Below are 24,207 nucleotides of genomic sequence, written 5' to 3'. Positions count from 1 at the left end.
TTGCTATATTGTTTAAGCAGCTTTTTATGTTTCTATAGAATATTGCTATAGTGATTGTATAGAGGGTCACTGTTACAATCCTTCTTAGATACCAATGAGATGAAGGCTATTACAGTGTTCACACAAGTTTAAATATCAGAGCTATACCTGTGTAAAAAAATTCACATGAAAATTTATACCTTCACACCTGTCGTAGATATTTCTATATACAGAAGGAGACATTCATATCTTGTTTTGTAAATGTGGGTAGATAAGATAATTCTACAAGTTTCTATTTAAACGTTTCTCAGCCCCCAAAATAAGAAAGAAGCTTCCATCACATGCCCATATGAACATATTCTAGATACTTTTTGATTATTTTGTTAAAGTCCACTATGTAAGCAGAGAAAAAACTAGACATTTGATGCAGCATGAATCAATTCAATTACTTTGAACCCACAGTTTTGTCATGAAATATGTAGAAGTCAATCTTTGGGTAACACTCTTGATGTAAGCTTTTTGTAGAAGAAAAAGAAAAAATAGAAAAAAATTCAGGGTATTTCAGGTGGAAGTTCTGGTAGCTGTCAAGTTACAGCAAGCAGGTGTAGATATTGTAATAGAGATATATGGTGGCTGATAATGTTATTTTTTTTAAAAATAAAAAAAAAAAATGCTGAAGAAATAAATGCAAGGGTCACTTTGGTTATTGCATACTTTACCGGTTCCCAGCAAGAGGCACACGGCGTCCCAGATATCCTCTCCAGAGGGCCGGGCCTCCCCTACACGCAGCACCGGTGGGAGGGGAAGCCTCGGACAAGCAAGGAGAGGAGTGATCCTGAAATGAGTCCCCCAACAGAGGGGGAAAAGTCGGCAGAGACGCCAAGAAGCTGCAAGTGCTGGAGATCCAGGTGAGCGGCGCAGCGAGAGAACGCAATCCAGGCCCCCTCACGCAGCACCGGTGGGAGGGGGAGCCCGGACCAATAGAAAACAGTGCCCAAGACTTCACTGCGTCTCCGCTCACCTCCACCACCAAGGCGCCGTGGATCCAGGCGCGCGGGCACCAGCGTCCAGGTCAACGACGTCCGATGAGCCAAGGGTCTCCGACTCCAAACCAGGTAGGAGATGCAGGGGTCGGCAAGATTGGAACGCCGTATGCCAAAGCCGGGCCAGGATAGTATGTTCGCCTCCGATGTTTTAAGAGGCCGGGTGAAATTAAAGCCAAGATAGCGGTAATCTCTCCAGGTCTAGATTACTTTTGATCAGGTCACAATTTCTCTGTGCAAAGTTCAGGCAAAGTTCCACCCTCTGAGCTAGTGAGCCGTTTGCAAGTAGCAGCAGCGGGAGAGCAGAGTTCAAGTAATGCAAATATTTAGTATGCTGATTTAGCCAGGGGATTTCCCCTCTGTGTTTCTTCGCTGTATATTATAGCAGGCTATTAGTAATTTATTACTTAAATGTCAGACTGGGTAGTTTGATATAAGCTGCATAGGTCTTTGAGAATACTGCTGAGTACAATTTTAGTGCTTTGGAGTGGCACTAATGTGGATTCCGGTAGCGATGGTTTAAGCATTGCAAGCCGCCCAGGGTCTAGGGGTTTAGGCGCAGATTTCCCGCCATCAGGCTTGAAGGAAAAAAATCAGAGCAGGTGTCTTGCAAGACCATACACCTGAGCTCCTCCTCCGGAAACCCCAGACACAGCCGACAGAGCATACAATTTTAAACATCTTTCCAATTTACTTCTATTAGTTATTTTTCTTCCTTCTCTTGTTATCCTTTGCTGAAAGGTTTTTCTATGAAAGCTCAGGAGCAGCAAAGAACCTAGGTTCTAGCTGCTGATTGGTGACTGCATATATATACTGATTGTCATTGGCTCACTCATGAGTTCAGTTAGAAACCAGTAGTGTATTGCTGCTCCTTCAACAAATGATACCAAGAGAATGAAACAAATTTTGGTAATAGAAGTAAACTGGAAAGTTGTTAAAAATTGTATGTTCTACCTAAATCATGAAAGAAATAAATTGTGTTTCCTTTTTCTCTTTAATGGTCCTTTAAACAACGTCTTTCAATATTCATACATCTGATTGATGATTCTTAAAGACGTCTGTGTTACCTTGTGACAGGGAGTGCTTAAGGTAATACGCAAAACAAATTCACTGCGCTCTGCCTCTGGGCTACCACCATACAGTTTGGTTTATCTGGCTGCAGTTTTAGTGCTTATGGTTTTTAAACAAATATATATTAGTTGTTAAATTATTGAAGATAGAAGTGCAAGGTAAGTATTAGTCGTTTTTCTCTTCTGCTACAGATAATTAGGGACAGATATAAATGAAACAATAAAATGCAAACAAGGCTGTGTGGAAAGCCAGTTAGATCATTACTTTAACAATCATATATTTCACTCAACCTTATTTGCATGCTCACTTTTATTGCCTGTTTCATATTGGCCATAATTGTCCTCAGCAGAAGGAATAGAAAAGGGGAAACCCTAGGTTTCAACATGGCAGGGTCCATTAGTTTGTAGAAATTCACTGCAATTGAGGAAACCAACAATTTTCTTCTTTTTTTTAAGCTTTATTGATAAACGAATAGTTGAACAATGCCATATGAGAAAAAAATATATACAGTGGGGCAAAAAAGTATTTAGTCAGCCACCACTTGTGCAAGTTCTCCCACTTAAGAAGATGAGAGAGGCCTGTAATTTTCATCATAGGTATACCTCAACTATGAGAGACAAAATGTGGAAACAAATCCAGACAATCACATTGTCTGATTTGGAAAGAATTTATTTGCATATTATGGTGGAAAATAAGTATTTGGTCACCTACAAACAAGCAAGATTTCTGGCTCTCACAGACCTGTATCTTCATCTTTAAGAGGCTCCTCTGTCCTCCACTCATTACCTGTATTAATGGCACCTGTTTGAACTTGTTATCAGTATAAAAGACACCTGTCCACAACCTCAAACAGTCACACTCCAAACTCCACTATGGTGAAGACCAAAGAGCTGTCGAAGGACACCAGAAACAAAATTGTAGACCTGCACCAGGCTGGGAAGACTGAATCTGCAATAGGCAAGCAGCTTGGTGTGAAGAAATCAACTGTGGGAGCAATAATTAGAAAATGGAAGACATACAAGACCACTGATAATCTCCCTCGATCTGGGGCTCTACGCAAGATCTCACCCTGTGGGGTCTAAATGATCACAAGAACGGTGAGCAAACATCCCAGAACCACATGGGGGACCTAGTGAATGACCTGCAGAGAGCTGGGACCAACGTAACAAAGGCTACCATCAGTAACACACTACGCCGCCAGGGACTCAGATCCTGCAGTGCCAGACGTGTCCCCTTGCTTAAGCCAGTACATGTCCGGGCATTTGGATGATCCAGAAGCGGATTGGGAGAATGTCATATGGTCAGATGAAACCAAAGTAGAACTTTTTGGTAGAAACACAACTCGTCGTGTTTAGAGAAGAGAGAATGCTGAGTTGCAACCAAAGAACACCATACCTACTGTGAAGCATGGGGGTGGCAACATCATGCTTTGGGGCTGTTTCTCTGCAAAGGGAACAGGACAACTGATCCGTGTACATGAAAGAATGAATGGGGCCATGTATCGTGAGATTTTGAGTGCAAACCTCCTTCCATCAGCAAGGGCATTGAAGATGAAACGTGGCTGGGTCTTTCAGCATGACAATGATCCCAAACACACCGCCCGGGCAACGAAGGAGTGGCTTCCTAAGAAGCATTTCAAGGTCCTGGAGTGGCCTAGCCAGTCTCCAGATCTCAACCCCATAGAAAACCTTTGGAGGGAGTTGAAAGTCTGTGTTGCCCAGGGACAGCCCCAAAACATCACTGCTGTAGATGAGATCTGCATGCAGGAATGGGCCAACATACCAGCAACAGTGTGTGACAACCTTGTGAAGACTTACAGAAAACGTTTGACCTCTGTCATTGCCAACAAAGGATACATAACAAAGTATTGAGATGAACTTTTGATATTGACCAAATATTTATTTTCCACCATAATTTGCAAATAAACGGCTAGATTTGGAGTTTTGTCGGTAACGACCCGAAAAACTAACGCCGGCTTTTTTCTGGCCGCACCATAAAAATAACTCTGGTATTGAGAGTCCACAAAAAGGCTGCGTTAGGCTCCAAAAAAGGAGCGTAGAGCATTTTTAACGCAGCTTCAACTCTCGATACCAGAGTTGCTTACGCAAGCGGCCAGCCTCAAAAACGTGCTCGTGCACGATTCCCCCATAGGAAACAATGGGGCTGTTTGAGCTGAAAAAAAACCTAACACCTGCAAAAAAGCCGCGTTCAGCTCTTAACGCAGCCCCATTGTTTGCTATGGGGAAACACTTCTACGTCTGCACCTAACACCCTAACATGTACCCCGAGTCTAAACACCCCTAGCCTTACACTTATTAACCCCTAATCTGCCGCCCCAGCTATCGCTGACCCCTGCATATTATTATTAACCCCTAATCTGCCGCTCCGTAAACCGCCGCTACTTACATTATCCCTATGTACCCCTAATCTGCTGCCCTAACATCGCCGACCCCTATATTATATTTATTAACCCCTAATCTGCCCCCCACAATGTCGCCTCCACCTGCCTACACTTATTAACCCCTAATCTGCCGACCGGACCGCACCGCTACTATAATAAAGTTATTAACCCCTAATCCGCCTCACTAACCCTATAATAAATAGTATTAACCCCTAATCTGCCCTCCCTAACATCGCCGACACCTAACTTCAATTATTAACCCCTAATCTGCCGACCCAATCTCGCCGCTATTCTAATAAATGTATTAACCCCTAAAGCTAAGTCTTAATCTAACACCCCCCTAAATTAAATATAATTTAAATCTAACGAAATTAATTATCTCTTATTAAATAAATTATTCCTATTTAAAGCTAAATACTTACCTGTAAAATAAATCCTAATATAGCTACAATATAAATTATAATTATATTATAGCTATTTTAGGATTAATATTTATTTTACAGGTAACTTTGTATTTATTTTAACCAGGTACAATAGCTATTAAATAGTTAAGAACTATTTAATAGCTAAAATAGTTAAAATAATTACAAATTTACCTGTAAAAGAAATCCTAACCTAAATTACAATTAAACCTAACACTATGCTATCAATAAATTAATTAAATAAAATACCTACAATTACCTACAATTAACCTAACACTACACTATCAATAAATTAATTAAATAAAATTCCTACAAATAAATACAATTAAATAAACTTGCTAAAGTACAAAAAATAAAAAAGAACTAAGTTACAAAAAATAAAAAAATATTTACAAACATATGAAAAATATTACAACAATTTTAAACTAATTACACCTACTCTAAGCCCCCTAATAAAATAACAAAGCCCCCCAAAATAAAAAAATGCCCTACCCTATTCTAAATAACTAAAGTTCAAAGCTATTTTACCTTACCAGCCCTGAACAGGGCCCTTTGCGGGGCATGCCCCAAGAAGTTCAGCTCTTTTGCCTGTAAAAGAAAAAATACGATACCACCCACATACCCCTAATCTAACCCAAACCCCCCTTAAATAAACCTAACACTAAGCCCCTGAAGATCTTCCTACCTTATCTTCACCTCACCGGGTTCAACGATCTGTCCAGAAGAGCTCCTCCGATGTCCTGATCCAAGCCCAAGCGGGGGGCTGAAGAGGTCCATGATCCGGATGAAGTCTTCATCCAAGCGGGAGCTGAAGAGGTCCATGATCCGGATGAAATCTTCTATCAACGGCATCTTCAATCTTCTTTCTTCCGGATCCATCTTGCAGACCTCCGACGCGGAACATCCTGCTGGCCCGACGGACTAACGACGAATGACGGTTCCTTTAAGGGACGTAATCCAAGATGGCGTCCCTCGAATTCCGATTGGCTGATAGGATTCTATCGGAATTAAGGTAGGAATATTCTGATTGACTGATGCAATCAGCCAATCAGATTCAAGTTCAATCCGATTGGCTGATTCAATCAGCCAATCAGATTGAGCTCGCAATCTATTGGCTGTTCTGATCAGCCAATAGAATGCGAGATCAATCTGATTGGATCAGCCAATCGGATTGAACTTGATTCTGATTGGCTGATTCCATCAGCCAATCAGAATATTCCTACCTTAATTCCGATTGGCTGATAGAATCCTATCAGCCAATCGGAATTCGAGGGACGCCATCTTGGATTACGTCCCTTAAAGGAACAGTCATTCGTCGTTAGTCCGTCGGGCCAGCAGGATGTTCCGCGTCGGAGGTCTGCAAGATGGATCCGGAAGAAACAAGATTGAAGATGCCGTTGATAGAAGACTTCATCCGGATCATGGACCTCTTCAGCTCCCGCTTGGATGAAGACTTCATCTGGATCATGGACCTCTTCAGCCCCCCGCTTGGGCTTGGATCAGGACATCGGAGGAGCTCTTCTGGACAGATCGTTGAACCCGGTGAGGTGAAGATAAGGTAGGAAGATCTTCAGGGGCTTAGTGTTAGGTTTATTTAAGGGGGGTTTGGGTTAGATTAGGGGTATGTGGGTGGTGGGTTGTAATGTTGGGGGGGGGTATTGTATTTTTTCTTTTACAGGCAAAAGAGCTGAACTTCTTGGGGCATGCCCCGCAAAGGGCCCTGTTCAGGGCTGGTAAGGTAAAAGAGCTTTGAACTTTAGTTATTTAGAATAGGGTAGGGCATTTTTTTTGGGGGGGGGGCTTTGTTATTTTATTAGGGGGCTTAGAGTAGGTGTAATTAGTTTAAAATTGTTGTAATATTTTTCTTATGTTTGTAAATATTTTTTTCTTTTTTGTAACTTAGTTCTTTTTTATTTTTTGTACTTTAGCAAGTTTATTTAATTGTATTTATTTGTAGGAATTGTATTTAATTAATTTATTGATAGTGTAGTGTTAGGTTAATTGTAGGTAATTGTAGGTAGTTTATTTAATTAATTTATTGATAGTATAGTGTTAGGTTTAATTGTAACTTAGGTTAGGATTTCTTTTACAGGTCATTTTGTAATTATTTTAACTATTTTAGCTATTAAATAGTTCTTAACTATTTAATAGCTATTGTACCTGGTTAAAATAAATACAAAGTTACCTGTAAAATAAATATTAATCCTAAAATAGCTATAATATAATTATAATTTATATTGTAGCTATATTATGATTTATTTTACAGGTAAGTATTTAGCTTTAAATAGGAATAATTTATTTAATAAGAGATAATTAATTTTGTTAGATTTAAATTATATTTAACTTAGGGGGGTGTTAATGTTAGGTTTAGACTTAGCTTTAGGGGTTAATACATTTATTAGAATAGCGGCGAGATTGGGTTGGCAGATTAGGGGTTAATAATTGAAGTTAGGTGTCGGCGATGTTAGGGAGGGCAGATTAGGGGTTAATACTATTTATTATAGGGTTAGTGAGGCGGATTAGGGGTTAAAACTTTATTATAGTAGCGCTCAGGTCCGCTCTGCAGATTAGGGGTTAATAAGTGTAGGCAGGTGGAGGCGACGTTGAGGGGGGCAGATTAGGGGTTAATAAATATAATACAGGGGTCGGCGGTGTTAGGGGCAGCAGATTAGGGGTACATAAGGATAACGTAGGTGGCGGCGCTTTGCGGTCGGCAGATTAGGGGTTAATAAGTGTAGGTAGGTGGAGGCGACGTTGAGGGGGGCAGATTAGGGGTTAATAAATATAATACAGGTGTCGGCGGTGTTAGGGGCAGCAGATTAGGGGTACATAAGGATAACGTAGGTGGCGGTCGGCAGATTAGGGGTTAAAAAAATTTATTCGAGTGTCGGCGATGTGGGGGGGTCTCGGTTTAGGGGTACATAGGTAGTTTATGGGTGTTAGTGTACTTTAGAGTACAGTAGTTAAGAGCTTTATAAACCGGCGTTAGCCCAGAAAGCTCTTAACTACTGACTTTTTTCCTGCGGCTGGAGTTTTGTCGTTAGATGTCTAACGCTCACTTCAGAAACGACTCTAAATACCGGAGTTAGAAAGATCCCATTGAAAAGATAGGATACGCAATTTACGTAAGGGGATCTGCGGTATGGAAAAGTCGCGGCTGAAAAGTGAGCGTTAGACCCTATTTTGAGTGACTCCAAATACCGGCGGTAGCCTAAAACCAGCGTTAGGAGCCTCTAACGCTGGTTTTCACGGCTAACGCCAACTCCAAATCTAGGTCAAATTCTTTCCAAATCAGACAATGTGATTGTCTGGATTTGTTTCCACATATTGTCTCTCATAGTTGAGGTATACCTATGATGAAAATTACAGGCCTCTCTCATCTTCTTAAGTGGGAGAACTTGCACAATTGGTGGCTGACTAAATACTTTTTTGCCCCACTGTATACAAAAACAGAATAATTTCAATCAGAGGTATGTACAGCCAGAGGTATTAACATAATATATATAAAAGCCCTCTGCAATGGGGGTGCAGCACATGCATTTGGAGGTGCATAGCACCCCTCAACACCCCCATAGAACAACCACTGGAGCCGACATGAAATAAATTGAGCTATCAAGGATGTCCATAAAAACAAACAAGAGACTACAGAAACCAGTGCACTAGATAAGACACTAAACACTCAGATTAACTGTACTGGCACTGTACACAATCTAATGAACAGACAAGTCTAGTAGTTACAACTATTCTCATAACACGTTGTGTAGGAGTTGCTAATTGTTACACTGCAGGTTTGGGCATGAAAACTGCTAGTGAACGAGCTGTTCCAATTGCTCATGACACTTGCGTGTTATGACATGATACCTGCCACCCTAGTATGAAGTGCACATAACTGTTTTATTAAAAAATCCTTGTTGTGACCTTTTAACATGGTACATTCCAAAGCAAATCCATCAATTTTTCATTATGATTGTTGCTTTGCTGGGGTTTATCTGTATGATGATGTGACTTAAAAAAAAACAAACTCTTTTATAAGCATATCTTTAGCTTGAATCATTGTAACACCTGTTTAAAATATATTTCAGTGCAGATTTCACCATATTCAAAATGAGTTGCTGGTTGAGAGGGAATTATTGACAAGGCAAACAAAAAATCACATAGCGAAGGTGATATATTGCCCTAAAGAACAGACGTTGAAAATACAGTCACAATGAAACTCAGACAGAGGATGCGATTTTAAACAACTTTGCGATTTACTTCTATTATCAAATTTGTTCATTCTCTTGATGTCCTTTGTTGTTGAAGGATCAGCAGTGCACTACTGGGAGCTAGCTGAACAGATATGGTGAGCCAACGACAAGAGGCATATGCGTACAGCCACCAATCAGCTCCCAGTAGTGCAGTACTGAAAAAAACTATTAATTTGCATTTAAGCTTTAGCTCAATGTCTGTTTTCATTAATGGGGTGGTAAGTAGACTTTTCTTAGATGTCATATTTTTGGTAACCTCATCAGATATGGAACATTTGTTTTCAAAAAGTCTGTGTTAGTCATAAAGGGACAGTATATACCACTTTTCATATAACTGCATGTAATAGACACCACTATAAAGAATAATATGCACAGATACTGATATACAAATCCAGTATAAAACCTTTTAAAAACTTACTTAGAAGTTCTCAGTTTAGCACTGTTGATGAGGTTAGGCTGGAACACACAGTGAAAAGGACTGAGAAAACAGTAAGAGCAGACACTCCCCTGCATGTGAAAAGATACGTTACACAAACAGGAGCTGCAGGAATCTGTAGGCTTCAGTCTTCATGTGATACTTTGGGACTTGGTTAGGAGTCTGAAAATCAGCACTAAAAAATAAGCAAAACTATACATTGTTACAAAAACACTCCCAGGTGGCTATATCAATCACCTACAACACATTTATGCAAAGAAAAATCTAGTGTACAATGTGTCAATGTGTTTTGGAAATTGGCATCTATGCTGTATGTTTGGAAGAACCAATAATTGTATCATCACTCATATAGTTCTGATTGGAAGTTTGCCTTCATTGAAAACGTAAATAAGAAAAGAATTACTGCTCACAGGTTAGTAAACAGCCAGTTGTAAAACTAAAAACCTGTAGATTGGAATGTGATGCAGCCTCTTGTTATTTAAACCTGCTCTGATAGATGCAGTTTTAATATTTTTTTTACAAAAAACTTACAGTCCTCAGTCACTCCAGACATAGAGGCTACATCCCAAATTGTCCTATTATGTATTTAGACATGTAATCTACCAGAACTGTCAAAACACAAGTCAATTTTCCTAGATTATCCCATCATGGTAAAGGAACTAACTGACATTTTCAAACAATTAAAATCCTATAATGCCAGAACCAAATGGTTTGGTTCAATACACTTTGCAAATCCCTACAATTTGTGCTTACACCCCAACTTACACAATTATTTAACAGATTTCTGGATGTGGGAAACACTCCAAATGCTGCACCGATGAACAAGTAAAACAATGTTTAGGGACTGGAACATTTATAATTGATTTATTTATTAATATTGAAAAAATGGTTTTAGACCAAAATCTATATGATAAAATGTCCCTTTTAAAGGAACATGGAAGCCATATATATGCCTGCTGCTATTTTAGAAAATGATTTGATTGATAGGTTTACATGCACAAAGCATACATATATTTGCATTAAAGAAAAGCTAATGCAGATGTTTTTTGTAGTGCTGCAATGTGTGTGTGTGTATATATATATATATATATATATATATATATATATATATATATATATATATATATATATATATATATATACACACTGTATATCTCCTAAAATTAAAAAAAAAAACATAATTTGTTTTATTTATTTTATTTATTTGAAAATATTATAATTAAAGGGATATTAAACAGTATGAAATTGTAATTGCATTATACTTTTATTACTTATGTTGTCCTCTCTTCCTGTAATGTAATTTAAAGAGATATGAAAACCAAATGTTTTCTTTCATGATTCAGATAGAGCATGTAATTTTCTTTCTAATTTACTCCTATTATCATTTTCCTTAGTTCTCTCTGTGTGTGAAATATTTACAGTACATACGCAGTTAAACATACACAGTTAAACACTAAATATTAATATTGCATAAATATAATTTTACGTTTTCAGCTGACTTCAAAGGGCTCCAATGCACTTACATATATGTGTGTGTGTATATGTATATGTATGTATATATATGTATATATATATATATATATATATATATATATATATATATATATATATATATATATATATAATGTATATACATATATACATATATACATTATATATATATATATATATATATAATGTATGTATTTATGTGTTAATGTGTGTGTATATTTGTTTGTGTGTGTGCATATATACATACACACACACATACATACATACACACACACACACACACACACACACACATACATACATACATACATATACATACATACATACACACACACATACACATACACACACGCATACACACACATACATACACACACACTCTTTCATAGACATATTTAGACGTGTATGTATATGTCTCTATCTTAAACTCCTTTACAGGCCTTTTTTTCTAACAACTGAGACCTCATAGGGAATTGAGCCCTTAAAAATTAATACAAAAATTGCATTAAAAATCTATATTAGAAAGTATTTTGATTGTAACTGTACTTTTGATGTGTTTTGTGCAACTTTTTTGTCACGCGTAACAACTAACCAGAGCTCTATCCCGACCTTAAATTCAATTGCGCTCAAGCTAACGCATTTACTTTCAACTACTTCTGATGCGCGCAAAGAGCTGGAATAAACCCCTTTTCGATTGTGTGCAACCATTAGCGCGCCACTTATAATTTAGCCCTTTGATAGGTTGTGGTTTCAGAAAGCAAAACTATTTCATTTACAAAAAGAAATACAAAGGATCTATCTCATACATTTTAAACTGAGGCTGGTATAACAAGTCATTGAGAACACATTTTACAGCACTCTGTCCTTTTTAATAATAGGATTCTGTATCAAATTAGAACATTTTATTATTAGAATTGAATGTTCCTTTGAAATATATGGGGATTTTGTATATAAACTCTGTGAAATGCTTTCCAGCTGAAATAAAATCTGCTGCTTTCCCAGTAGATGTAGAATTTCAAACATTCACAAATCCTTTACTAAAACAAAAATACATAAAGGACTCACTGTGTACAGATTGAAAATTGGCATGCATAATTTGTTTTCTTTTCCCAATAGCTTTTTAATTTAATAAGTGCTAATTCGTACATAAAAGCTTAATGTAGGAACTAAGTTCAACAACCCATGCGGTAATACATTGCCAGGTGTGGAGTGTTAGGGTAAACGGAAATAAACATCTGATCATGCAAGGCGAATCATGTCGGACACGCTGCATCCCAGTATTTCCCACGCAGGCAAAGTTGAGGGTTTGTGAATGAAAATTCATTAATGCTCCAGATGTGTGCACTGCTGTCAGCTGGGTGTAGTGAAATCATTTGTTGGTTTTTTTTACAGGTTCCCAGGAGTCAGACAGCTCACAATCTGCCAAGAAAGACATGCTGGCCGCCCTGAAATCCAGGCAGGAAGCTCTGGAAGAGACACTACGCCAACGACTGGAGGAGCTGAAGAAACTCTGTCTGCGGGAAGCGGTATGGAATGGGCATCTCTTCCTGTTTTTATGTCTGTTGTGTTTAGCGATAAGTCAGAGATCAGTGTACATTCCAGGCATAGGATTAGTGGTCTTCAAAATGATTGGCTTTATTTTAAAGATGTTCTGTATTGGAAATGTAAAAGGATATTTAACATCTCACGCATTTGTGTAAAAATGGTGCATTGTCCCACGTTCCCTAGAGAAGCTAAAAAGCAAAATCTGCAACCTAGGTCTTCACATTACCTAAACCAGCTATTTGGTTACATCATTTTAGCGTTTTGGTCTCCAAGAGAACTTGTGATAAACACAATTTTTACATGATACTATGTCCTTTTAAAACCTTTGTTGCCAGAAAAGGTAGTTAAGGGGTTAAGCGTCAGAGGACTGGCAGGTCTTCTGTTTCTTCAAACTGACAGTAACCAAAATGTGTTCCAATAAAAACAAGAAGGAGCCGCATCATGTGATCCATATAGAGACCAAATACAAAGTGACCAGAAACATACTCACAAGGAGAATAGCGCTCTTCTGTGCTAGCAGAAAAGGGCTGGACTATTATTAATGGGCCACCTCACTGATTCTCCGGAACAACCAGGCTCTCAACCTCTTCAGATAGCGGTCATCACAAAGGCTATGAAATAGTAGTAAAACAATCTTTGTAAAAAGTTAAAATGTTTATTAAAAATAATAACAAAATAAAATGAGGAATACTCCTTGCAAGGAGATCACTTTGAATACTACGCATTTCTCAGTGGTTTACCCGCTGTTTCATCAGTCCTGATGCAGCGCTTTCTTGTTGTATTTATAGGAACATGTTTAGTGATACCCTAAAGATTATGTAGATTATGTCTAGCTGGAATAGATGAGGCTTTGAAACGTGAATCATTTTGGCGTTACAATTAAAGGGACATGATACCCAAATGTTGAAGCACTTGAAAGTAGCTGTTAAAATCAGACTAAAAATATCACCTGAACATCTCTATGTAAAAAAAGGAATATATTTTACCTCAACTGTAAGGAGACTTTAAGCAGCCAATCGGGATGCTAGTCCGAGGACTTGCAATGGAGCGTGCATCTGGCATGTGCAGACACAGTCATGTTATTTTCCTATTCCATTTAAGGAGGTTTACTATGCAATTTCAGTAAAATCTCATGAAATCACAGCAAAGTATGACCTGAGCACTGCTGATACTAATTGGCAATTGGATTTTTTCCCAACTTGTATCTGAAGTATAACTGTTCACAGAGCACTTACTCTGGTGAGCTGAAGACATTTTTGAGGTAAAATATCTTATTTTATTTTTTTACCTAGAGATGATCAGGTGATGTTTTCCTGTCAGCTTTTTACAGTTATGCTGCATCACTTTCAAGTGATTTAGCATATGAGTTTTGTGTCCCTTTAAGTAAGAATATTTTAATTTTATATGAAAAGGGTGATAATTAGCACTATATTTTGGGTATCTGTCAGAGCAAATCACATATGCGAGTCCTTCTATAGAACATTTAGATTAAAATGAGTGGTCCTGTGAACACATGGCTTAATGTGTATACAATCTGTGTGAAGCGGGGATATCTTATTAAAACTGCATCTAGTTAACCCTTTTAGGGGCATACAAATGGCAGCTAATGCTAGCTACATATTACAAGACAAAATAAATAAAACATGTACAATCCAGGTTTAACAGGTACAATTATAATGTAGCATGTTGCAAGGTCAAGCAAACCGCTGCATTAAATTCAGCCCAGCCTCTCTGGGAAGGTTAACAAACACATCGGTAAACATAAATTACAGATGAAACAAGAAATATAAACAATTAATTTATGTGGCATTTTTTCTGTTTAAAGGGACATAAAAGTATAACAAGAAAATAATGTAATATGTTAGATAATTCTATTAATTGCTTCATATAGCTGTGTTTAACCCCTGCAAATAGGTTAAAATCATCTCCAGATCAGCAGCAATGCACTACTGCGAGCTAGCTGAACACATCTTGTGAGCCAGTGACAGAGGCATATGTGCATAGCCACCCATCACCAGCTAGCTCCGAGTAGTACATTGCTGCTCCTACTTAGGTATGCTTTTCATTAAATTATAACAAAAGAACAAACTAGATTTAAGTGAAAAGGCCCTAATATAAATTATAGTTACATATTTACTTGCATGCCCCTTTAATTAAATATTTCCTGGGTAACTTTTTTAATTTTGCAACAGCTGTGCACATCTCATAATATAGATATGAAATTCAAATACCAGTGCTCTGCTGCCCACTTCTAAATTAAATTTTTCTGTGAGCTAAAGGATTGTTGAACTGTTCTCCAATCAGCGCTATCCCCTTTGGGCACCATTTGTTGTAGCTAGAATTCTGATTGGACAACAGTTCAAACCTTTAGCTCAAAGAAAAATTGACTTTTGAAGTGGGCGGAGGAGCACAGGGTATTTTTATTTCATATCTATATTAAAAAGTAAGTTACAGCGCATCTTCATTACAACTGATTAATTAAACTCCATATAAAATATCACTAGCATGTTTTTATAAATGGGCAAGTTTACCGTCACTTTAATGTTATGATGCACTTCACAAGAGTTTGTAAATGTGAACACTGAGCATGAAGTAACAGATATCTGCAGCAGTTATACAGTTGCACACTTAGGTGTTGTAACTTACTGCACCTATGGTTTACACAAGACCTCAGAAAGGAAAGTTTTGGGAAGTCACACACCTAATTACATAGTGTTTACAAAACGATTAAAAACCCTTCTCGGTTCCTTTATCCTTACTAAGAATGTCAGGAATTCTAATGATTTCCTGCAGATTGTTTTGTAACTAAGTGTGGGAGTGCAGATAAGCAGGGCCAAGCTATGAAGGGTGACAAATGCTTGACAAAAAGAATCTTGTTGCTCTGCAGCTCCTTGATTACTTATTAAATATATTTGGTCCATTCTGATGGGGATTTTGAATTTGTTTGTAATAACATTATAAGGGTCATTACATTTTTTTTATATATATATATATACATAGTGTTTATCAGCAATTTAAAAAGATCTGCATACATAATAAATGGTAATTCAATGCAATTATTAGCCTGAGAACACTATGCAGATGTATTTTTTTTATTATATTAGTTGTGCAAATATTTAATAAATAAGTGTAACAATTTAGTTTCAGTTTAGTAAAGTTACTAAATTATCATTGGTTAAAAATCATATTCCTATCTGATATCTCTCTTCAAATAAGGGACAGTAGTAAATAAGCTGAAAAGTAACAATCTTAGAGGTTGTTGTTGTTGTTTTTTAAGGTGCAAATACAAATGAGCTCCTGCACAGATCAAACAATTTCTGTGTAGCTCGGTGCAGGGTCAAGTTCTGCACCTTTATGATGCACTCCAGTACCTCATGGGACAGTTCTAAAATGCACAATTTTAAGAAATCGTTTTGGGCAGTTTTCTTTTAGAATAGTGTCTCATAATACAACTATTAAACACCAGGTTTCCAAAAACAAGAAATACTATTCCATCCCAGTGTGAGTTATTAATGGGGCATTCTAGTTTAAAAAATTTGATATATATATATATATATATATATATATATATATATATATATATATATATATATATATATATATATATATATATACACATACATACATAATTTGTTTTTTTATTTTTAACTATGGGGCCGATTTACCATTGTGCTGACTGACATGATCCGCTTGTGCAATACCGCCCACTGCAGATTTGTGGCCAATCAGCCGCTAGCAGGGAGTGTCAATCAACCCGATCGTATCTGATCTGGCTGATTGCTGTGCCCTGCCTCAGAGGTGGCGGACGAGTTAAGACCGCTGCTTTTTAAACTCCTGTTTCCGGCGAGCCTGAAGGCTCACGCGGAAACAGCTGCATCAAGCTCCATTCGAAGCTTGCGGAATCGGCTCCAATGTGTTAACCCCAGCAGATGGATTAACTACATAATTGAGGTTGTGCTGCTGGGCCTGTCGAGATGAGGATGCAGTCATTGAGCAAATGAGAAGCATGGATACAGACATTTTTTGTTGTTTTTTTAAAGATTAAAAAGTGATATTTTGCTTTGCATTATAAATTAATTTACCGTTATTTATACTGATTGATAACTTTTTTTTTTTCTGCCCAAATGAATATAGCTGGGTACAATCGTCCTTACTGTATGGCAGGATACTGGGTGATCTTATTAACCATTTCACATTTTGGCATCTAGGAACTTACGGGTAAACTGCCGAGAGAATATCCTTTGGATCCTGGAGAGGAACCACCAGCTGTTAGACGAAGAATTGGCACAGCATTTAAACTAGATGAACAGAAAATACTTGCTAAAGGAGAGGTGGGTAATATATGTGACCATATACCTGTTCATGAAGAAGCACTGTGATGTATGCGTGCATGTTTTGTATAAAGCATCCTAAAACTTACATGAATGTCATGCATGATAGATTCTCATCGTTTGATTTACACTGCTCAAGCCTGATTGCATTCAGTGTTCCATGAGATTTATGAGTAGTTGAGTGTAAGTTGATCACTCCTAGAGCCAGTATGGGCCTGCATATATATGTATTTAATGTGAAAAATGTGACAGAGTCTTTGTCCAACAAAGGTCTTCGTTGCAGCTTACAGGCAAGGTGTTATTTTATTGTGAGATATTTCCCCATGGCTATTTTAGAGCACATACATGGATATCCGGAGGCGGGGGGTCAAGAGGAGACACATTTTGCTCCTTACCTCCTGCTTTATATTAGTATTATTTGTCTGTATTACAGGAACATGAAACTCAAGCCTTTTCTTTTCATAATCCAGATAATGTAATTTTAAGCAAATTTCCTATTTACTTCTATTATCTAATTTTATCAATTCTCTTAGAATCCTTTGTTGAAGAAACAACAATGCATTACTGGTAGCTAGCTGAACACATTGGTTGCCAATAATAAAAGGTATATATGTGCAGCTCCTGAGCCTATCTAAGTATGCTCTTTAACAAATGATACCAAGTGAATGAAGCAAATTAGACAATAGGAGTAAATTGGAAAGTTGTTTAAAATTGTACGTTTTATCTGAATCATGAAATACATTTTTGGGGTTCACGTCCCTTTAAGGGTAAATTTGTTCAGCTGCATTTGCAGCTTCAGAGGCTTTGTGGTACACTGGCATGAACAAGCCTGCAGCCACAAATTAAGAAGCAGTTCCTGCTTCCTATCCTCTCTGCCACCTTAAAGGTGGAAAAGATAAATTGCCCAGAACAAGTGAGTTTGGGGTGATTGACAGGTCCTGCTCTCACACACTTGTACAACAGATCTCTTGGCCAGTTATTATTACTATCATTTATTTGTATAGTGTTGCAATATTCTGTAGCTTTGGCTATGATAAATGTCGTCTCACGATGCTACATGGTAAGTGGCGATTGAGAACCTGTCCACCTGCAGGCTGGATACATTTAACCCTTAGTTTCAAAAACTGCTTGAAATTAAAAGTACATTCTAATGTAAAAAATGGCATCTTCTAATTTATTAGAGCATACAGTTTTTCTATTACTAGCAAACTATATGTTGTAACCCTCACAAAATGGTTAAACACACAAAAAATGTGCTGCTTGGAAACCACAAGCGTTTCAGTTCCCAAGAAGAACACTGCCGATGAGCCAATCAGGAGTGACAGTTACACAACCCCACCAATCACTGGCTTTGTTCTGCTGACTGGGATTTTAAGTTATAGATTAGTTTTATTTTTGAGTTAACCCTTTGGATGCCACCTTCTAGCCATGGTGATGGTGAAATCATGGCTGCAGTATTTTGGGCAGTGCTGCTGTCAGAGAAACCTTTGCAATAATAGTTTATCTGTCATCTATCTGCTTCATAATATTGTTAGCACTTCCTCTATATGCAGTTCTGTTTTTTTACTTACTGGATTTGCCCTGAATATTAAGCATAACTGAAATAATTGCAGTCTGGTGTGTACTAGTTTTGGAATTAATTTGCCTTTCAGCACATTTTGCTGCTGACGGACGCTTTCACAGTCATGTCCCTTTCACAAGAATTCCAGTTAATGCATTACTGTTCATTTAACTTTGTACAATTGCAAAATGATTGCTCCTAAATATTTCTGTAACACATTAACAAGATGTGTGTAATGTTCTTTTAGTTTTTAAATGCCTTTGACCTCAAGGGCTCTTTAAAAAAAAAGAAATTCCTGCGCTTACAAAATGACTTTGCTTAAGCGGTAGATGACTTATTGGTTTTAAATTCCAAAATAAACTTTCTTTAAAGGGACTTGTGCATTAGCACTACTCACGTGAAATCTATTGTACTTTCTTAGTTTTTGCTCTCATATTACAAGTTGAAAGTAATATATTAGTGCTCAAAAGTGTAGGGCGCGTTTACACCCGGATGTCGGATAGTATAGGTGCTCCAAATCCCTCACACGGGAGTTCTACAAGGTGCACTGAGAAATACACGTCCGCTATTGCTGAACCGAAGGTGCTCAAAGCAGACGTTCAGATTCTGGAGCTATTCATTGACTTTTACTATGATTTTCTGCTGAAATAAATGTTTAAAACACTACGTACGTACACACATATATATATATATATATATATATATATATATATATATATATATATATATATATATATATATATATATATATATATATATATATATATATATATATATATATATATATATATATATACATATATACATATACACACATATACACACATATATACACATACACAAAGACACATACATGCAGATACATACATACATACACACACACATACACAGACACATACATACATACATGCAGATACATACATACACACACATATATATATATATACACACATACACATCATTTTCAACTTTTTTTTTTTTGCTACGCATAATTGAATATTTTATGGTACAATATAAGTGCACACGTCTCTTCTCACGGTTTCTGCAACTATCAAATTTACCTGTTTCTCTTGCTATCCTTTGGTTACTCTGCTTCTTTCCATGAGATCATACTGAGGTAGGTTCAGAAGTGTGCACGTTTCTTGAGCACTATAAGACAACTGAGTCTGTTTGTACTAGAAAGGGACTAAGGGTTCGATTTACCAAAGCCCTATGGCTGCAAGTTCTCACAAGAACTTGCTCGCCGTAATTTATTAAGCAGCGGTCACCAGACCGCCGCTTCCTAAACCTCTTCACCACCTCTAAGGTGGCGAAATTCAATCTCCGTGGTCGAGTCCGACCGAGGAGATTGACAGCTCCTGCCCGCGCATGATTGGCTGTGCACGGACAGGGGGCGGAATTGCGCTTGTGTGCAATGTTGCTTACCTGCGGGTAATTTCACCCCGCCACAGGCGAGCTGAGGCGTACAGGGGCGCGTATACGTGCCCCTGTACACCTCAGCTTTGATAAATCTAGCCCTAAGTTTCAACAATGGATTCAAAAGGAAAGAGTAAATTTGGCAACAGAAGTAAATTTAAATGTTTTTTTTTGTTCAAATGTTTTGCATGCTGTATCTAAATCATAAAACTTTTTATTTATAACTTTCATGTCCTTTTAAAGTCTTTGAAGATTTTTTGTTAATACAAATATGATCTAATTCAAAATGCCCCAAGTTAGTTTAATCTGGTATAGAATTGTTGTTGTTGTTGTGTGACTTGAGATGTGACTTGTATATTTGTTCTTATCCTGGCCCAGTAAGCTGCTGTCATAGTACTCTCTGTGTTCAAGATATTGTTTGTGTTACCAACAGCTGTGAAGATAACAGACGCGGGTGTTCAAATTAATGAAGCCCAAGAGTGATTATTTGATTTGTTGAGGCCAAGTATCCCTCTCTGAGAATGAGCAGTGAGGCAGCTGTGTCTGGCCACAATCCTATGTAATATTCACTTGAGAAGGTTTCTTCAGTTTTGTTTTTATTGGTTTTGAATACAAGGGCGTTTTTTTTTATAACTTTTGAATATGTTCTTGTTTAAATTAAAGTTGTAATATTATAACTGGAAAGCTTGTGAATGTATTCTAGGGACTAGTTTTAGGTAGGGATGGGTGAATTTGCTGAAAGTGTATTTAGTTTGGTAGAACAAATAGTCCTATGGATATTCTTTTTGGACAATCAAATCAAAAACCATTAAAATTCAGTTTTCGAATGCTACTTTTATTTTCAAATATTCATAATTAGATCGAATATCCTCATTCGAAATTTCAAATGTAACATTCGATTTAAAAAATAATATTCAGAAGTTCAATAGTTTATGCGGTAGGGAATTTAGTCAATTGATACATAATAGGTACAAATATATCAATTCGAATGTTTCTATTTTGAATATTGCATAACTCGGAGATTACATTTAAAGAAAACATTAGAAATACTATTACAAATATATAGATAAAAAAAAAAAATTCAAATATTTAAAAATTCGAATATTACATTTAAAGAAAGCATTAGAAATACGATTACATTAAACCTATTTTACAATGTTGTACAAACATTCCAAACAAACAAATGTGTTAAAATTGTTTCATTTTTGAATGTTGCAAAACATTCACCCATCCCTAGTTTCAGGTAAGAAAGTTATTGAGCCCAATATTGAAGTGGGCTTCTCTGGACATAAAGCAAGCGCTCTTAAAGGGACAGTCTAGGCCAAAATAAACTTTCATGATTCAGATAGAGCATGTAATTTTAAACAATTTTCCAATTTACTTTTATCACCAATTTTGCTTTGTTCTCTAGGTATTCTTAGTTGAAGGCTTAACCTAGGAGGTTCATATGCTAATTTCTTAGACCTTGAAGCCCACCTCTTTCAGATTGCATTTTAACAGTTTTTCACCACTAGAGGGTGTTAGTTCACATATTTCATATAGATAACTTCTCGTGCACGAGCACAGTGTTATCTGGGAGCAGGCACTGATTGGCTAGACTGCAAGTCTGTCAAAAGAACTGAAAAAAGGGGCAGTTTGCAGAGGCTTAGATACAAGATAATCACAGAGGTTAAAAGTATATTATTATAACTGTTAGTTATGCAAAACTGGGAAATGGGTGTAATAAAGGGATTATCTATCTTTTAAAACAATAAAAATTCTGGTGTAGACTGTCCCTTTAAACTTGAGAATAGAGATTTATAGAATAAAATCGAATTTGGTTATAAGTCTTGGAGTATCAGTGCCTATTACATGTGCCTCTAAGCATGTGCAGTGGTTTTTTTTATGTCAAGCATGTGTTTCATTGAAAGAATGGGATTGTGGCTTAAATGTTTTTGCAACTTAAAGGGACAGTAAACTATATTTTCCTGCAATTCTGTTAAAGCTTTGCAGGCATTTATTGTATCATGTACCTGTCTTAAGTCCTGATTTCCCTCTTAAGATTTATATTTCTGCTCCCTCTCTTGAATGCCACTAAATACAAGACTATACGAACATGCACAATTTAATCCTCTTTTTAGCTTCCACAAGTAACATTTTTTTTCCCAGGCTATGCAAAAAAAGTCTTGTTTTGCGAGTTGGCTTATATTAAAGTAGAGGTATGATTATCTTGCCTAAAGCAATCATTTGACCACTGATCTCTTAAGTGCTGTGGATGACTCTTGCTTGCCTTGTTATGAAAACAGAACCTCTCCGGCAAAAAAATAAGAATCTAATACATTTATGTGTCGGCCATTCATGCACTTCCTCTCTATTCTTTGAGGAATAAAAGGTCTGTTTGTACAAATACTTATATGGTTATGTGCTGTGAGTGTAGATGCTGATTGTTCTAAGCTGTCACCATTCTCTGGGTCAGAGCATTGAACCTTGGCTATAAAAACAGATTAAGCAGCTTTTTAGGGAAAGAATTCACAAAAAGACCATTGTCTCGGGTGACTTATTTTCCTATAGACATCTCTGCGATTGTTTGGATTCCCCATGTCCTACCAATGAATCAGGTTTAGTCATGTCTTATATAGAACAATGTAAAAAAATACTATTTGTCCTCTGGGCAGCCATATATGTCTATGTCACTATATGTCTATTTAAAGGAACATTCTAATGAAAACTTGATTTGCTCTATTGTTTGAAGTATGTTAATGTTGCATTTATGACCCCAGATAACTGTCACTTGCAAGGGGGGGGGGGGGTTAAAGGGACACTGTGCAAATATTACATGTTCTAATATATTAAATTGTTGCACTACTAGAACTCTGTTTTAACCTTTTCAGCAATGTTGAAAACAGCACACTTTTTTTGCAGTAAGGCACAGAAACAGACTGACAAATCTTTGCCAGGTACAAGCAAACGCATAGATTCCAACCTCTTGTCAAAAATAACTTTTATTCTTTCATCACAGGGTCCATAGCTACAAAGTTTTGGTCTACTATAAGCCCTTAGTCATGACTAAGTGTTTGTAGTAGGCCCAAAACATTGTAGTGGTTTGTTCCTATAGACACTGTGATGAAAGAATAATGGTCTTTTTAACAAGAGGCTGGAATCTATGTGTGTGATTGAACTCTGTTTAACCCCCACAAATTATTTAACATTAAAGTAATGTCCTCTCTGAAGCCGCAAACATTTCTCTTCAGCGGGATGTTGTGTTTTAATCTCCACACATAGTTCCAGAGTAATACAAATGTTATATTGTATAGAAAATCAAAGCATGTAAATCTTCCACTACAATGTCCCTTTTAAACACATACGTAAAGTCCTGCTTCAGAGCTTCAAACATGAGCAGGAAACAATTGGTGAGCTAATCAAGAGCAGCAGTTGCTCATAGTCCTGCTATGTGGGTGTTAATCTCCTAGTTAGCCAGGGTCAGTAATACAATCATTAATTGCTTTAACAAACTAGAGCATGTAATATATGCAGTAGAATGTCTCTTTAAATTGTGATTAAAGTTTACAGTCAACTTCTAAAGTTCTGAAATCATAAATTGTTGTGATTGGCCAGTTTTAATTTGTGGAAATGCTAAACAAAAATTAAATAAGTTGTTGAAGTGAAAATGATTGAGCTCAACAAATCCTAATTTGTTTCAACATTACCCATAATTGAGACAGATTTCATCCCTATTTAATTTTGCAGGACAGACATTCACTGTGGTGAATCATGTACAAGCTTTGTGGTAAATTACTCGCAGTATCACACACCCACCAAGCTTAGAATAGATGTGCATTGAGTTGCCGGGTGACAGATTAGTTGAATGAGATTTTAGCATGATCATACTTACTCATATGGGAAAGTGAGGACATGTTAGAAAATAAATAAATGAAGGTTTAGCTAAGTGTAATGTATGCAAGACTGTGACCCCATAGGACAACATATTTTTTTTTTTTTTTGTAGCAGTGGCCATATTATCTGGACTTTATTTCAGGAGTTGTTGCCAGACCAAAAAATGAAGGGCTGTAAAAAGATGAACACAAACAAATAACATATCAAGAATGCTCTTGAGGTTCCTATATTATTACTTGTATTTAGGTCTGGATGTTCTGCTTTTGATTAACTAATAATATTAGCACTTTTTTATATGTTAAAATCAGGGAATTTATAGATGATTTTGGACCTTAGGTTATGATTGTATTCATGTATTACATTGATGTACCTACCGTTTAGAACACCTTTT

General features: G+C 36.9%; 1 protein-coding gene across 5 annotated transcripts in view; it reads left to right on the top strand.

Moving 5' to 3' along the window:
* FRMD4A (FERM domain containing 4A) overlaps positions 1 to 24,207 on the top strand; it is an 818,993-nt gene that overhangs the window by 751,148 nt on the left and 43,638 nt on the right. For all 5 annotated transcript variants that reach the window (XM_053716492.1, XM_053716495.1, XM_053716493.1 and 2 more), the window contains exons 15-16: positions 12,483 to 12,616; positions 16,844 to 16,966. In XM_053716492.1, coding sequence (XP_053572467.1) covers positions 12,483 to 12,616; positions 16,844 to 16,966 — 257 coding nt within the window. The remainder of the gene's footprint in view (positions 1 to 12,482; positions 12,617 to 16,843; positions 16,967 to 24,207) is intronic.

This window comes from Bombina bombina, chromosome 6, assembly GCF_027579735.1.
Source record: "Bombina bombina isolate aBomBom1 chromosome 6, aBomBom1.pri, whole genome shotgun sequence".
NCBI classification, from domain to species: domain Eukaryota; kingdom Metazoa; phylum Chordata; class Amphibia; order Anura; family Bombinatoridae; genus Bombina; species Bombina bombina.
This window is presented reverse-complemented; position numbering and strand designations above follow the sequence as displayed.